At 40.8% G+C, this 16,669-nt stretch overlaps 2 protein-coding genes across 2 annotated transcripts; one reads left to right on the plus strand and one right to left on the minus strand.

Annotated features, from left to right (window-relative positions):
- Positions 1–381: 381 nt before the first annotated feature.
- On the plus strand, positions 382–4,634 carry smpdl3b (sphingomyelin phosphodiesterase acid like 3B; the record flags this gene model as incomplete). Its single annotated transcript, XM_083762214.1, has 7 exons — positions 382–440; positions 1,107–1,204; positions 1,485–1,628; positions 2,290–2,459; positions 2,663–2,843; positions 3,839–3,972; positions 4,269–4,634. The coding sequence occupies exons 1-7, from the start codon at positions 397–399 to the stop codon at positions 4,632–4,634; spliced, it is 1,137 nt and encodes a 378-aa protein (XP_083618340.1). The 5' UTR covers positions 382–396.
- A 307-nt stretch (positions 4,635–4,941) lies between these two features.
- mecr (mitochondrial trans-2-enoyl-CoA reductase) lies at positions 4,942–13,105 on the minus strand. The gene is made up of 10 exons (XM_083760470.1): positions 12,792–13,105; positions 11,691–11,864; positions 10,637–10,734; positions 9,063–9,194; positions 8,264–8,407; positions 7,719–7,821; positions 7,348–7,450; positions 6,874–7,008; positions 6,706–6,778; positions 4,942–5,285 (listed from the first exon to the last, which is right to left on the minus strand). Exons 1-10 carry the CDS (start codon positions 13,004–13,006, stop codon positions 5,128–5,130), a joined length of 1,335 nt encoding a protein of 444 aa, XP_083616596.1. The 5' UTR covers positions 13,007–13,105; the 3' UTR covers positions 4,942–5,127.
- Between the last annotated feature and the right edge of the window lie 3,564 nt (positions 13,106–16,669).

Raw genomic sequence — 16,669 nt, forward strand, 5'->3', positions numbered from 1 at the left:
TAAGCCATTCTGAACGGGCACCCATTTTGGTGTCAGCATCATGTTATGCTTTAGCTATTGAAAAATAGCAGATCTACAAGCTCATATCGCGCCACCGAGTGGCGCGATACGAGCTTGTAGGTCTGCTATTTTTGAAAAATCGAAGAGGGACTGACATTTTTAGAATCTGATCTCAGGTCAGAATGGGTTAAGCCCTATTTTGAGAATATACTGTTCATTATTGCAGGGAAGTTTTGGCACATCACAGATCTACACTGGGACCCAACGTATGACCCCAATGATCAACCTGAACGGGTGTGTGCATCCAGTGGGCAGCGTCCTGCGGACAATGCAGGGGAATTTGGCGACTATGTTTGCGACGCACCATGGGCCCTTATTAACTCCACACTGTATGCCATGAAGAACATCCTGCCAGAGCCAGACTTCATCGTCTGGACGGGGTAGGTAGATCTACCTGCTAAGGATAAAGGATAAATATATGGTACAGAATGGTAAATGGTAAATGGTGCATTTATATAGCGCCTTTATCCAAGGCGCTTTACAGAGATTGTGCATTACATTCACCCATTCATACACCGATGGCAGCGGAAACCATGCAAGGCACCAACTAGCACATCGGGAGCAATTAGGGGTTCAGTGTCTTGCTCAAGGACACTTCGACAGTAACTCTGGGGGCGCCCGGGTTCGAACTGGCAACCTTGCGGTTTCCATCCAGGCACTCTACCCCTGAGCCACCGCCGCCCACACCTAGGGCCCACACAGCTATAACACCTAGATTTATCATCGGGCCCGAAAATTAAGGCCTGGTCAGGTTTGTGCAGAACTATTATTTTTATTATTATAAACAAACAAACAAATTCAATATATATATCTTTTCATGGAGCCCGAGGCCCGGCCCTACTGTGATTAGCATACATTTTAGGCCCGGCCCGGCCCTAAAACGTCGGGTTGGGCGGCCTGGTCGGGTTTGAGAACTCTAATAAACACCAAACATCAAAATAACAATGGGACACCTGCTGTCTCGTGTAAAACATCTATTTGGTACTAGGGAGATTAACACGTGTAGATGTGTTAAGCTTTCAGTTCTGTTGTTTTTACCTTTTCAGAGACGACACCCCGCATGTTGCAAATGAGGATCTGGGAGAAGAGGCAGTTCTCTACATTGTCAGCAACCTCACCAACATCATAAATCAAGTCTTTCCAAGTCAGGTTCACCTCATACATATTTCCTAACTAATGTGGATATTGACTCCAGTGTTTGTTCCCTCACACTGTAGATCCTTTTCTTCAGAACTTGGGTTAAAACTATACCAATGTTTTTTACTCTGTGAGCTAAATTGATGCTGAGGATATTAGGCCATTACACCATGACATGGTGTCGACCAAAAGTTGGGAGAAATAAATCCCTTAATGATTTAAACGTATCACACCATCAGGCCATTCACATTAAGGAACTGACGGTCTGCGCTTGGTTATCATTTCAGACACTACGGTGTACTCAGCCCTGGGTAACCATGACTACCACCCTAAGAACCAGCATCCTTCAGGACCAAATTACATCTATGACCGGATTGCACAGATGTGGGAGGGCTGGATGCAGACAAAGTCACTTGAAACCTTCAAAAAAGGTGGCTGTACAGTTTTGCTTGATACCTGAAGCCTGATTTATAGTTTATTTGTGTGCCAAAAATAGCCAATTTATAAAATACTAGACCGGTGTCCGGCTGTAGAGCAGAGTGGTTCTCAAACCTTTTCATGTCAAGGACCCCCAAATTGATATGTATTAAGCTGCAGATCCCCATCTGAAATGGTTTAGATTTTGTTGTTAAAAATGTTTCAAAAATAGCGGATCTATACTTGTGAGCTCAAAGTGTGTCGCAAGACTCGCATGGTTGCGTGTTGTGTTATCTTATCGTTCGGCTATTTTTTAATAGCCAAAGTATAAAATAGGGTTAAAGTTATTGTAATGCTACAGTATACTAAAGGGGCTTGAATTGGCTATGGAACCGGTTCAAGGACCATGGGGGTCCAACTTTAAGAACCACAGATATAAAGTATAAATTAAGCATGATATCAAGTATAAATTAAGCATGAGTAGACTATTATTGTACATTCATATCTCTCTCTCTCTCTCTCTCTCTCTCTATATATATATATATAATTGATAGTATCTACAGTTATTTGACTGAGGGGTGTGTAACCTTGCCATGCATTGTACATTGTACACAGTATGTACAAATTGCTCATGCATATACAGTACTGTTGAATTTGTCATTTTATTTTGTATAGGTGGATATTACACTGAGAAGCTGTTGAATAAAGAAGGCGTCAGGGTCCTGGTCCTAAACACCAACCTACACTATAGTCAGAACAAGCAGACCCAGAACATGGCAGACCCAGTGGGCCAGTTCAAATGGGCTGACCAGGTTCTGAGTGAGGCAGGCAACAACAAGGAGAGGGTAAACTTCTTCTCTTCGGTTTGAAACTTAAAACTACTACTACTGTAAACGAAAGTGTGGGTCCATTTGGTTCGAGATTTAAATGGAGAATTGTACAGTGAATTGGGATCCCAGACATGAAGTATCGTCGATCTGTGGCATAATGCCGTTATTAAATTTGATTGATGAGAAAGAGAATCAATCTCCCAGATTGTGTCTTTCAGGTGTACATCATTGGCCACATTCCTCCAGGTTTCTTTGAGAAGAAGAGGAGTATGGCCTGGTTTACAGCGGAGTTCAATAAGCGCTATTTGGAGCTGATCCAGAAACACCATTCTGTAATTGCTGGGCAGTTCTTTGGTCATCATCACACCGACAGCTTCCGCATGTTCTACAACTCTGCAGGTATTCACACATTACATTTGTTTCCTTGTTATTTTCATTCACATTGGCTTTGATTTCAAGTAATATCCAATATTATAACCACTTGAACCCTAGCATCCCTTTTCTGGGGCTAACAATCAGCAAACATATCAGAGCTACAAGCTCACAGCTGTACTACCTACAGCTGTGAGCTTGTAGCTTGTAGAATATAATCAAATATTAGATTATATTCTTGTGATAATAGTCAACTACTCTCTTATATTTAGTGCAGAGTGAAAACAGGAGAGGGCCTAGTATAGAGCTCTTGGGAATACATTCAACTATGCACTTTCATTAGAGCAGTGCTGCTCTAAATAAGTGTCCTGACCACTTAAAGTCAAACCCTAGTTTGTACTTGGCTTGTAAGATCTGCTATTTTCTGTGGGGTTTAAGTAGTTAATTCTTATACAAGGATGTAGACGTTTATTTCATTATTTCATTTTATGAGGGTGGAAAAGTCAACGTACATCATAATATTACTGTATTAGTGAACCTATTTAACAATGATTTGAAATGCATTTGCAAAAGCAACACCACCTATAGCCAATTACAACATTTTTCAGGAAATGACAAATATAACATTTTCAGGAAATTAAGAAAACCTTATATTTTTAAAACAAAGCAATACAGCCTCATCAAAGTTGGTGTTGTAACTTTATATATTGTCAATTACTCCCATGAGAGGGGGAGAGGTGGTGGAGTTAGTTGCTTTAGCAGACATTTTGAGGGTCCAATGGAGTTAAGAGGTTTTGTCCAAAGCACTTTTTACTACTTTCCATTGATTCAATATTTTCGAAACAACACACAGACGTAAAGTGTGTTCAATAGCACTGACTTATGCCAAAAACCTCAAATTAGTTATGAAGCTTCCTCCCGACAGCAACAAATTATGTATTGTGTGCTCGAGCAACTTATATGGTCTTGTTAAGTTCAGATCAGTAGGGAGTTCCCATATGTTGCCTTCTCTCTCACGACAGGCTCTCCTATCAGTGCAATGTTCTTGAGCCCAGGGGTGTCACCATGGAAGACAACGCTGCCTGGGGTCGAAGATGGTGCCAACAACCCTGGGATCCGTATCTTTGAATATGACCCTCAAACACTCCTAGTTCAAGTAAGAAAAGGACATTCTCTTTGCTTACTGCGTCGAAAAGAGGGAGGAGGGGACATGTACCATATTATAGACTAATAAAAATCACCGACATACCCGGCCGATTTGCTCAGACACATATGACGTAAATTCTCCATTCATTGCCAATGGCATTTAATGTTTATAATAATCTACACTATAGCCGTTTATAGGAGGGGCTAGCACCCCTCAAATGCCATGTACACAGTATGTAGAAACTCCTCATGCATGCTGTAGTCCAATTCTCACGCATGGCCTTTCCTGTATCAAAACTCCCACAGGATGTGGTGACATACTACCTGAACCTGACCCAGGCCAACAAAGCCCAGGCTAACTGGGAGCAGGAGTACCGTCTGACAGAGAGTTTCAAGGTAGCAGACGCCTCTCCAGGCTCCATGCACCAGGTTCTGGAGAGCATGGCTAACGACCGCAGCTACCTACAGAAATACTACGAGTTCAACTCGGTCAACTACGACCTGACGGAATGCGACAGTGACTGCCGTATTGACCACGTGTGTGCCGCCAGAGAGGTAGACTTTGAGGCTTATGAACACTGTCGGGAGAAAGAAGGAGCCGCTTCACTTCGTGCTGCCTTGCTGCCAGTCCTCACTGTGGCATTCGGTGTTGTCTTGAATGACCTGAAATGACGTGTGTCCATTGAAAACAATGGAGGCGGCTGTTTTGACGCGTGCCGTTTGCAGCCTGTGTGTGCCCTTGAATTACAACAAAATTATCTAATTTTATGAGGGGGAAAAAAAAGCCAATGACCCCAATAATACTGCATCAACGTTTATGAACTGCAGATATTTTATTATACAACACCACCTGCCAATTACGACTTTAGTATCAGCATGCTAGATTATTCCTGTAATTCCACAGGAAGTGTTTGATCACCGCCTGCCGGTAACCTTATACACCTAACTCAAGCGTCATTGCAACAGATTGTGAACTTGCTAAAGAAGATGTGCATTTATTGATTGTGTGCTTGAGCAACTTCCTTTGAACAATAACAGATGATGGTCTTGGCACATAAACAATACAAACATATCACACAATACTTAACAGCTCCTCTCTTGCAGAGACGGAGAAATAAACTAATGACAAAAGGCTACAGTGCAGGTTTATTCTCTCCAAAACGGGTCACATGACCAGGACCTGTTTGGATGAGATGAAAGGCTGCATGGCAGAGTCCAGGGCAGTGCGGTAGTCCTGCAGGCTGACCTCAGTGCAGCCCGGTGCGCTCAGCTTCCCCTGGCGCACCAGGGAGCACAGCTCGTCCAGCATGTCTCTGAAGTCATCTAGGGACAGACAAAAGAACAGAACGTAGCAGAATTTCCGTTTGGGATGTATCTTAAAGGGATAGTTCAGATTTTTTTAACTTAAGTTGTATGAAATACTTGCCATTAATATAGTGGTTGCAACTGTATTAATTGATTGCCCGAGTCCCGTGGTGGGAGTTCTGCTCTGGTTTTGGTGAAATATCAAGTAGTTCCGGTCATTTTGTGGGGGGCACTGGGGCCACGCAGTAAAGGTAAAGTAATCCACAAAACTAATGTTATTTGTATTGTTGACCTATTTCTAAAATATTAGTGCAACTTTCGTTCTTTTTTTACCCCTCTATCACACGGAACTATGTTTTTTGTGTCCATATCACTACGCCCAAATAATAGTTCCATGTGATAGAGGGGTCAAAGTTGAACGAAAGTCGCGCTAATATTTTAGAAATAGGTCAACAATACAAATTACATTTGTTTTGTGGATTCATTTACTTTTACTGCGTGGCCCCAGTGCCCCCCCACAAAATGACCGGAACTACTTAATATTGACCAAAACCAGAGCAGAACTCCTACCACGGGACTCAGGCAATCAATTAATACAGTTGCAACCACTATATTAATGGCAAGTATTTAATACAACTTAAGTTAAAGAAAACGGAACTTTCCCTTTAAGACCTGAGCCCGATTCTACAAATGCCTTCTAAATCAGTAGAATCAGCAAAAATAGCAGATTTGCTTGCTGCGAGCTTCCAAAGTCGTTCTCAAAGTGGGGCCCAGGGACCCCCAGGGGTCCCCATCAAAATCAGTTCAAGCACTTAATGTATTAACCCCATATTATACTTTGGATATTAAAAAATAAATGATCTACAAGCTGGTCACGATGCAATGCGTTTTATATGTGCTATTTTAGAAAATATTTGTATAATTGTGGAAAAATATTTAATAATTTGGAATATTTTTTAACACAAATGGTCTCACAAAGGCTGTTCAGATGGGGGTCCGCGGACAAATACGTATGAATGTGGGGGTCCTTGACATGATACGGTTTGAGGAACCACTGTAAATAGGTTGACTGCGGACCATTTACGGGCGTCTTTCAGGCTAGACTGCCTATGTTTAAAGTTACCTTTGAACGGCCACTGCACCGACCACTGAGTTGCTCGTCATGAAAGTCCACTTTAAAACGGTGTAATCGCTTGTTGTAGTGTTTGTATGTGATGTATGACATGCTTTGTTTTTGCTTAAATGTAAGTCGCTCTGGATCAAGAGCGTCTGCTAAATGCCTACATTGTAAATTGCAGAAAAGTATTCCACAACAACAGACCTCTGGCAGCTTCTCCATTGTAAACAACAGGGACTCAATTTAGGGACTTAACTTTCTGCTTATAATACAGCAGTACATAATGATGAGTACTTGTACACATTCTCGTGACAGACTCACCATTTGAGTGGTCCTTCTTCCACTGTGTGACCCAAAAGCCGCGCACTTCCACATCCTTAAAGATGAGAGCACCCTGGAGGAAGTAAGGTCACTTTAGTTTAGAGGATGTGGGACACAGCAACACTATCACACACCACTTATGAGAAAACAACATGGCGCTCGTCTTACCACAGGTACAGTGACAGGCTGCTTAGCCATGCCTCCGTAGGTCACCATGCAACCTCCGACCTGTAGGTGTCGGAGGAGTTCCGTTGCACTCTTGCCCCCTACGCCATTCAGTGCCAGCTTGGGTCTTGGACACGTCTTTTTAGAGAGAAAACAACAATAATATATGTTTTAACCACTCAAACCCTATTTACACTGTTGACCCCCAGGGGTTGATTTGTTAAAAAAACGTAATCAAATAATAATACGTTTGTGAATAATTCAGTGTGGGACAAACTAACTAGGGAATGGCAAGGCTGATGAAACACACCAATAACCTCACCTGCCTTGAGGCAGAGTTGGAAACTATAGTAGTTCACAAAGGAACTAGACCCCCCCCCCCAACCCCGTTGTGAGCTTGATCTGCTATTTTCACCAAAATGTCTGCACATAATGACATGCTTAAAAATGCAGATGATGGTGGAGGAGAACGCAGACCTTGAATAGTTCTTTCATCTCAGGCCGCCTGAGTGTCTCCTCCCTGATGACATGGGTGGCCCCCATGGCCTTCAGCCTGTCACTGAGCTGCGTGAACTCTGGCCTGCAAGAGATGGAGATGCAATGAGGAAGTTCAGTATGAAACGCTTATAGTTTCTGACAGAAGACCCCACCTGTCGCCAAACAACACTGCTAATAGCGACCGACTGATAACCTCCAGCTAATGATTATTAGGCACTGCAAATGGGGCCTAAAGATTTGATGGACTTATACTGATGTGTGGAGGAGGGTCAAACTCATAGCCAGTCATTAATTGACAGATATTTGCTACAGAATCATGCTTTTAGACACATTAATCAGGTGAGGTTTACCTGTCTCGTACAACGTTGACGGTATTGATTCCCCTTGCAGCGGCAATCTGTATAACAGCCTGACCTACTCCACTGTTGGATGCATTTTGGATCACTGTGTCACCTGAAAAGACAACACATAAACACAAGTATAGGACTCTACTGGGTTTTCATGGCAGCTTGTCATTACTAGAGACAAAAGAAACCCCAAATACACTGAAATGAGAAAGTGAGAAATCATGAAATATTTTTTTAAAAGTATTACCGGGTAACACAAACAACTTTTTCAAAGATAAAAAGAAAACTAATTTAGTATATAAGCCTATATTAAGTGCTTAAGGACATTCGCTGAATGACTGGGATGTCTTTGTTCTGATTACTAAAAAAAGGGCACATGATTTAATTTCATTTATTTTATTCCTCCTTCCTGGTGTGTCATCGGGGCAGCAGTTGCTAACCGAACTGTTGAGTTGTTATCTCGGTTTGGGGGGGGGGGGTGTGGGAGAGCAGCTGTGGAACAACACTACCACCAACTGCTGTAGAAGCCCAGCTGACTATATAATTACCTGGCTTGAGGTCCTTGAAGTCAGCCAGCATCCTGAAGGCAGTGCAGGGGTTGACCCCCAGCGTGGCAGCACACAACAAGGGGATGTCATTTGGCAGCGAGATGACGTCTTCCTCTGCCATCACCGCTGCCGTCCGCCAGGTCCCTGGACACACAATTCACCCATTTTGACCTGAGACATCAGATTCTAAAAATGTCTTCTACATCCTGACAGTTTTCTGAAAAAGCTATGTTTCGATTTTTCAAAAATAGCAGACCTACAAGCTCGTAGCGCGCCACTCGGTGGTGGCGCGCTATGAGCTTGTAGATCTGCTATTTTTCAATAGCTAAAGCAAAACATAATGCTAACCCCAAAAGGGGTTCCCGCCCCAAAATGGGTTAAATCTCACAATTAGATTCGCAACTACTTCAATGTGGGTATTTATTTTACAGTAGTTGAAACGTGGCTCCAGAGAGTGACATACAAAGACGAGAAGAGAAGAGACTGAGTGCAGGTTTCAAAGCCACAAAGTGCACATGATCGAGATAACATGTACAGTATTCCTATCTCGCTAGAATATTCATGCACAAACACAATATTATCACGTGTAGGCCAATCAAATGGTCAGCAAGCGGGCCTGGCAGGTTGACACCGTGGCTCAGGTGGGTTCAAGCTGCGAGCTTGTACATCTGCTATTTTTTTAACATTTAAAAAAAAAATCTTGAAAGTGTGAGAACTACTGATTTAGAAGGCATTTTGTAGAATCCTGTTTTTGGGGTCAGATGGGTGGGGTTTGAAAAGGAAGTAGCACATTATGTACCTTGCCCAGCGTCTTTGGGAATAATCCAGTCTCCCACTTTGAGAGATTCCACTTGGCTCCCCAGCTCCACTACCTCAGCCACGCCCTCGTTACCCCCCACTGCTGGGAAGTCGGGGAGGATAGCATATGTACCTGGGAAGAAGGGGGTCAAATGATGAATTAATCAAACTGTAATGAAGGCTCTCAATATCTCCAAATATGGAGATATATGACATATATTACTATAAAACAACATTACAATCTCCATATTTGGCCCGGCTGACCTAGAGCTTCATAATATGGAGACAACTGGCATTGTCATTGTGACAAGCATCCAAGCCCAATATAAAGAGTGGCATTATGTTTCCATAGACCAGTCCTTAAGGTGTGTAATTTGAAATTTCGCATGCCAAAAATCCTATGGATTGGTTGTGCCCTCTTTGGATCAGCCCTGATGCCCCTGTTTCAGTTGTCCTAGAAGCAATATTTACTAACATTGCAATCTCCATATTTGGCTCGGGCTGACCTAGAGGAGACGATAGAGACATCTAGTGTTGACATCAGGTCAATATAGAACCCCATATATGGATATAGAGTATATTATAGACGACTGGCATCGTCATCGTGACAAGCTCTCCACCAGGCCGAAGGCATGGGGAGAGAGTATGTTTTGCACTCCGTCCGTCCGTGTGTGTGTGTGTGTGTGTGTGTGTGTGTGTGTGTGTGTGTGTGTGTGTGTTAACTGGCACCGTTAACCCGGTCTGTGCCAAATTTTGCACACACACTCCCTGGATGCCAACAATGAACCTCTGCCCCAAATTTTCCAGAACGGCCTGTTATAGCGCCACCAGGAGGCACACTTTTGAAAAACAATTTTCTTTTATATTACTCTGTCTAAAGATCCCACAAATCGTTACACACTATCTCTATAGTGATGTGTTCAAAAGTATTTTATACAAAGAATCCATTACGTGTTAAACAGAAAGTTATCTTTTTAGGTGCAAATCCATTATTTTAGGTAAAAATGTTACAAATATTGTATTGTCTAATTATCACTTCACTGTGACCTAAATACTGAAGTGAAACTAGGGGAGTATCAGTTCACTTGACGTACTTCCCTGTAAGATAGGTGTTTGCCAGCCCAGGATTGACACATTTTGGCAAGCAATTTTTTTTACTATTGCGACAGGACACAAGACTTCCTGTTTGCTCTCACCACCACTCAATATGAAGTGTCGATTTTCCAAATTTCGCAATATAAATGACAAAACAAATTTCCCTGAAAGAGAACACTGTTTTCAAATTTGAAGGGATTATAATGAATTATTTGGAACCACACTTCACCAATGGAACTAGTCGCAAATCCTTGCAACAAAACAGTTTTAAGGTCAACCGCACAAATGCAACTCCTTGCAACTGCCATGTAGTTGCATGTTGCAAGGAATTACATGGCGAATCATTGGTGATCGACCGTGACATCTGACTTGCACAGAAGTTTGAACAAATTCAAATGTGAAATAGCCTACTAATGATTACCCCTTAACACAACCCCATGCCAAGTTGCCAACCTCCACAAAGTTACCAGATTCGAGTACCTTGAATCATGTTGATGTCTGCAGGGTTGATTGGGGCTGCCAGCATTTTGACAAGAACATCTTTTGCACCAATGGAGGGCAGGTCCACGTTCTCCAACCTGGCAACCACCAGACATGTTACAACCTTGTTGAAAACTTAATAGGGTACCACTTCCTATGAAGCCCACATCTAGAATGCATTGTAAACATACATATTGCATTATAATCTCTTTATAACGATGTATAATTATAGTAGCACTCAGTTAAAAAGCTTAACAACAATAATCCTAACACATTATAAAGCATTTTATAATGACTTATAGGTCATGTATTATATACTTCATAATTGCTGGACACTTGCGGCGTATAGTTTAGCAAGAATCAGTGTTTACATACATTATAATAAATGAATTATAGTCACTGTTATCATGCATTATGGTATATATTAGTCACTAAGTGGTCAATAGGTGCTTTAAGTAAAGTAATGTTTGGTGTGTTGTTTACAATTTAGGCATGTAGCAGTTGCTCTCATTATCCAGATCGATTTACAATAAACAAGGTACAGTAGTCGCTGTACAGTAGTTCTTAGGTAGATTTAATACAATTTCACTTTACTTAAAGCACGCAATCATTTTTTGTTACTTAGAATCACACTATAATGCATTATAACAGATAATGCATTATAAAATATTATATTCTAGTACTGTACAACTATGAGATTTAAATTATAATATACAGATTTTGGCTACAAGAAAAGGTGAGTAACCAAGTAAGTAATTATTAAGCATTATTATACTTATGAAGTCATTAAAAAGGCTTTATATTGTATTTAAATAGCTCTATATATTCTGAAAGTAATAATTGGAGAGACGGGGAGACCCCTGTTATTGAACACTGTCTCCATGACAATGATTATTATCAGCATATTGAGCTTTAACTTTTAAACCAACAACTTTTGTTTCAACAAAACATCAGCTACTACTACATGAATAATTCCATATAACATATAACAGTCAGTTAGGAGCATAGGTTAGGAGTCAACCAAGAAGACCGACATACACAAATGCATTCTTACTGTAGAGCTTTGGAAGGGTCCCCGTGGTTCCTGTACACCAGAGCCGAGCAGCATCCACCCCCAGGAGGACCACTAGAGTACAGCCTACTACCGGCACAGTGCGCTGCTGCTGCTGCTACGGGTCGGTTTTGCACAACAGTCACGAAGGTTCTGCAGATTATATGCCTGGAACAACTGCTATGAATTAGTACGCGTGCAGCTCGAGAGAGCTTCATTTTGACAAATGTATTGTTTGCACTAATCTAATGCACTTGCAGCGTGCATTGCGTCCTAGAAGCAATATTTACTAACATTACAATCTCCATATTTGGCTCGGGCTGACCTACAGCTTCATATATGGAGACGATAGAGACATCTAGTGTTGACATCAGGTCAATATAGAACCCCATATATGGATATAGAGTCTATATTATAGACAACTGGCATCGTCATCGTGACAAACTCTCCAACAGGCCGAAGGCATGGGGAGAGAGTATGTTTTGCACTCTGTCCATGTGTGTGTGTGTGTGTGTGTGTCCGTCTGTGTACAGCTAATCTCCGGCACCGTTAAAACCCGGTCGATGCCAAATTTTGCACACACACTCCCTGGATGCCAACGATGAACCTCTGTCCCAAATTTTCCAGACGCCTGTTATAGCGCCACCAGAAGGCAGACTTTTGATATTACTCCTCCAGATTCTGTACTTAGAATCACACTATAATGCATGATAACCGATGCATTATAAAATATTATATTCTAGTACTGTACAACTATGAGATTTAAATTATTATATACAGATTTTGGCTAAAAGAACAGTAACCAAGTAAGTAATTATTAAGCATTATTATACTTGATCTTATGAAGTCATTAAAAAGGCTTTATAGTTTATATTGTATTTAAATAGCTCTATATATTCTGAAAGTAATAATTGGAGAGACGGGGAGACCCCTGTTATTGAACACTGTCTCCATGACAATGATTATCATCAGCATATTGAGCTTTAACTTTTAAACCAACAACTTTTGTTTCAACAAAACATCAGCTACTACTACATGAATAATTCCATATAACGTCAGTTAGGAGTCAACCAAGAAGACCGGCATACACAAATGCATTCTTACTGTAGAGCTTTGGAAGGGTCCCCGTGGTTCCTGTACACCAGAGCCGAGCAGCATCCACCCCCAGGAGGACCACTAGAGTACAGCCTACTACCGGCACAGTGCGCTGCTGCTGCTGCTACGGGTCGGTTTTGCACAACAGTCACGAAGGTTCTGCAGGTTATATGCCTGGAACAATTGCTATGAATTAGTATGCGTGCAGCTCGAGAGAGCTTCATTTTGACAACTGTATTGTTTGCACTAATCTAATGCACTTGCAGCGTGAATATGAATGTTGTTTACACCGCTCATGAAGTATAGGACGCGGCCATATTGGATTAACCCTTTTTATGCCTTTAGTTTGTATAACATAAGACAGAACAGCGCCTCTACTGGCTTGCCACGAAAGTCACTCAGTTATTAGTCATAAAAAAAAAGAAAACCGTAAGTGAATATTGACATATTTATTAGGAAATTGAGATCTTTACATATAGAAACAATCACAGTTATACTTGGAACAGCCTACATGCTGCTTACCGTCGAAGTCAAAGTCATTGAATTGCCTGAGATCAACTTAGATGTACAGTTTGGCAGCAAATAATACATTCTTCAGTAATAACTGCACACATTTTGGGAATAGCTTCAGCCATTGACATGTTAAAGACACATTACAAATCATATGGCCAATGGTCATTAGCAAGATTTTAAAAGAAAGAATCTGCCAAACACAAGGTAAAATGTGATATATGCCTTGATGCGCTTCAAACATCACCCTGAGCACACAGATCATAATTCAGATTTATACAACAGAGTATAAATTAAGCACTAGGTCTGTGGAACTTTTAAGGTATATCTAACCCATCTAACACCCAACAATTAAATCACAGTTAACACGTTAAATGGGGAGTCAAAATGGGTTTGGGGGATTAGAACATGGACTTTACATTGAATCACTGTAGTACAATATGCTGTCAATTTCACCTGAGCAATAGATATATTTTTGAATCAGGGTATTTATCTGTCTCATAGCTTAGAAAAGTCTGAAAACTAAATGTCAAAACGCTTCATGAAGTGTCCCCTTTAATCTTTATTTAGTTCAGATGATCCCATTTGTGTCACAAAAGAAACAATTAGAAAAGTACACCCTTCCTACAAGCTAGGGCATTTACTGTAAGTTTCTTCACTTTCATATCCTTGCTTGCTCAATTTTGTTAAACTTGTCCCCTCCCACCCAACAGTTTTCTGGAAATGAAACAGGATTAAGTAATGCATATTACACTTACACATTCTTTCTCGTCATAAGCATTGATAGTCTGCAATACCATGTATTTGCCATGTTCTGAGATGAGACAACCCACGATTTATATACTACCAGCCCCAATCCCATAACGATATTCTACTACATCCCCATCTACGACGATTACAGAGGAAAATTACAATAGAGGAAGATTTTCTTCATATGGCAAGTTATGTCAAAGAAATGCTTGAAAAAAATAAAGAACATCAGCCAACCTTTTGGATGACAAAGCACAAATTCATAAAAAATCTATATGCTTGTAAATCTCAATGTCAAGACATCTCAACTGTTTCACTATATGATCCTTTGACAGCATTGGTTTGCGTTTTCTGCAGAGGACACTGGTGATGATACACCAAGACATTCAGAAATGGACACTACTCGTCCATCTCTTTGGAGCACTCATGTGTCGCTTTTTTGGGCAAGGTGTTTATATGCAAAGCTTTCAAAACGCTTCAATAGTGATCGACATGCTCAAATCTTGTAGTTTCGGCTATTTCTTGCCATTTCTATGCGACACCACCGTAAAACCATGTATAAAATAGGGCTTAAGTGGTTAACAAATCCTAACAGACAATATCTTTTTAATTCATATTTTGTCGTCAATGAACCCTACTTAACTCCTGCAATAAACAATCAATTCCAACAACCTGAAGTATTCCCTGAGTTTTCAGATCGGCGATTCCTGAGATAAGACTGAGTGGCTGTTCTACTTTTTTTTTCCCCCCGTTCTCTTTTTTTCAACTGTATGTAATTTATCAAAATAACCCAAAAAAAAAGAAAAGAACACGTACAGAACACATATCCAACACGGTATAAAGTAAAGAAGATTAAAATGAATATATACTATATATATTTATATAAAAAGAAATTAATGCATCTTACACAGGTAGTGCAGAGTAACATTGCATTGGTTTCGGCATAGATAGAGGTATTCACTATTCACAATGGGTGCCCCTTTCTGGAGGATTCATTGTGCATAAACAGAAATCATACAAGGCAAACGGAACACAATGAAAAAAGTCACAATTCACTCAAGAGATCATAATACTGTGTACCCACTTTGGAACTATACATTGGAACTATTGTACTACCATCCATCAATCGTACTGGATTCACACTGTAGTGAATCATCATGACAGCAACAATGATTCAATAAGACAATAGTTACCAAGTACAGATATTGATACTTGTACATAGTAATATGAATGCCTAGATGTGTGACCCAAGTGAATGCTTGAGTCAAATATCGTTATGATTATGAATGACATTTGGCAGTTTACTGGTAGAGAACGCTCATCGCAGAGGGCTTATAATGGAGAAGCGAAAAGGAGAAGCTGCAGCACACTTGGATGAAAAATAAATAACTAGGATGATTTTTCTTCTTTTTTAAAGGCTTTAAAATAATTTTACATACAGTATATATTAATTGTGTGTACAAGTTTTGTCAGCTTCTCCTTTAAAACGGGAGAAATTGCTGATTAGCTAGCTAGTTCTACATGCTTCTCTGCACAGGGCTGGTGATCCTGTCCTAGTATCCTCCACTACGGTGAAAGGATGTAATGCCTTTAAAATGTCTCCCTAGTAATGGACCACACTTGATGAAAAGACAAGCCCCAGCCTTCCCACTAGCAACACTGCATATGATTCTGCCTTCAGTTTATTCAAGTATCAAGAGGAGAGCTAGCTGAACCACTCAGTAACTCAGTCCATGTCAAGTATCTTACTAGAGGTGACATACATGTCTATAATATAGCATCACTTAAAAGTTTGGAATTCTATCAAATCCTAATGTTAAGTATAGAACGTGGCAGCATTTCACACAGCAACAATAACTATGAGAACATAGTGCCATTACATTGGTTTCGCTCGTATGTTCAGTTGATGGTGGCCCCTGAACAGGCAGTAACATACCCACTGCACTGCACTAATTCCAGAGTCAAACAGAGCAGATCAGGTATGAAATGGTTGTGCGGCGATGGTTAACCACTTAAACCCCAGCATCCGTATTCTGGGGAAAACGTCTTTAGCAGAAAATAGCAGATCTACAAGCTCATGCATTGTGAGCTTGTATGCCATCCATTTTCAGCGAAGATATTTAATTTAAAACAAAACATAAAAGTCACTAGTAGTGCCCTGAGGCTCTCACTGTGAACAAAAAAATATAGGGTTTAAGTGGTTAAGTTTAGGTATGATTTGTCGATTGGATTTAACCCATTCTGACCGGGCACCCATTTTGGTGTCGGCATCATGTTATGCTTTAGCTATTTAAAAATAGCAGATCTACAAGCTCATATCGCGCCACCGAGTGGCGCGATACGAGCTTGTAGGTCTGCTATTTTTGAAAAATTGAAGAGCGACTGACATTTCTAGAATCTGATCTCAGGTCAGAATGGGTTCATCAGACCAGTGTGTGTCCGGCGGAAACCTCGTATGAATCTGATCTCAGGTCAGAATGGGTTAAGGTCAGGATATGGATCTGGAGTTTTTAGCCAATAAAGATTGCGCGACTTCAAACTCTTGTATTCTGAGTTTGTACAAATTGGGTACTGGTACCCGTTCAGGAGCCACAACCTTTTCAGTTTCCAGAAGGGAGAAAAAAAAG

This window comes from Protomyctophum parallelum, assembly GCF_964188405.1.
Source record: "Protomyctophum parallelum genome assembly, chromosome: 3".
NCBI classification, from domain to species: Eukaryota; Metazoa; Chordata; class Actinopteri; order Myctophiformes; family Myctophidae; genus Protomyctophum; species Protomyctophum parallelum.

Coding starts and splice junctions, on each gene's coding strand:
- mecr (XM_083760470.1), bottom strand. CDS start 13,006: ATGAAGCTCTCTCGAGCTGCACGCATACTAATTCATAGCAATTGTTCC. Junction 6,779..6,873: donor AGCCTGTCACTGTACCTGTG/GTAAGACGAGCG, acceptor TACTTCCTCCAG/GGTGCTCTCATCTTTAAGGA. Junction 5,286..6,705: donor GAAGAAGGACCACTCAAATG/GTGAGTCTGTCA, acceptor GTCTGTCCCTAG/ATGACTTCAGAGACATGCTG.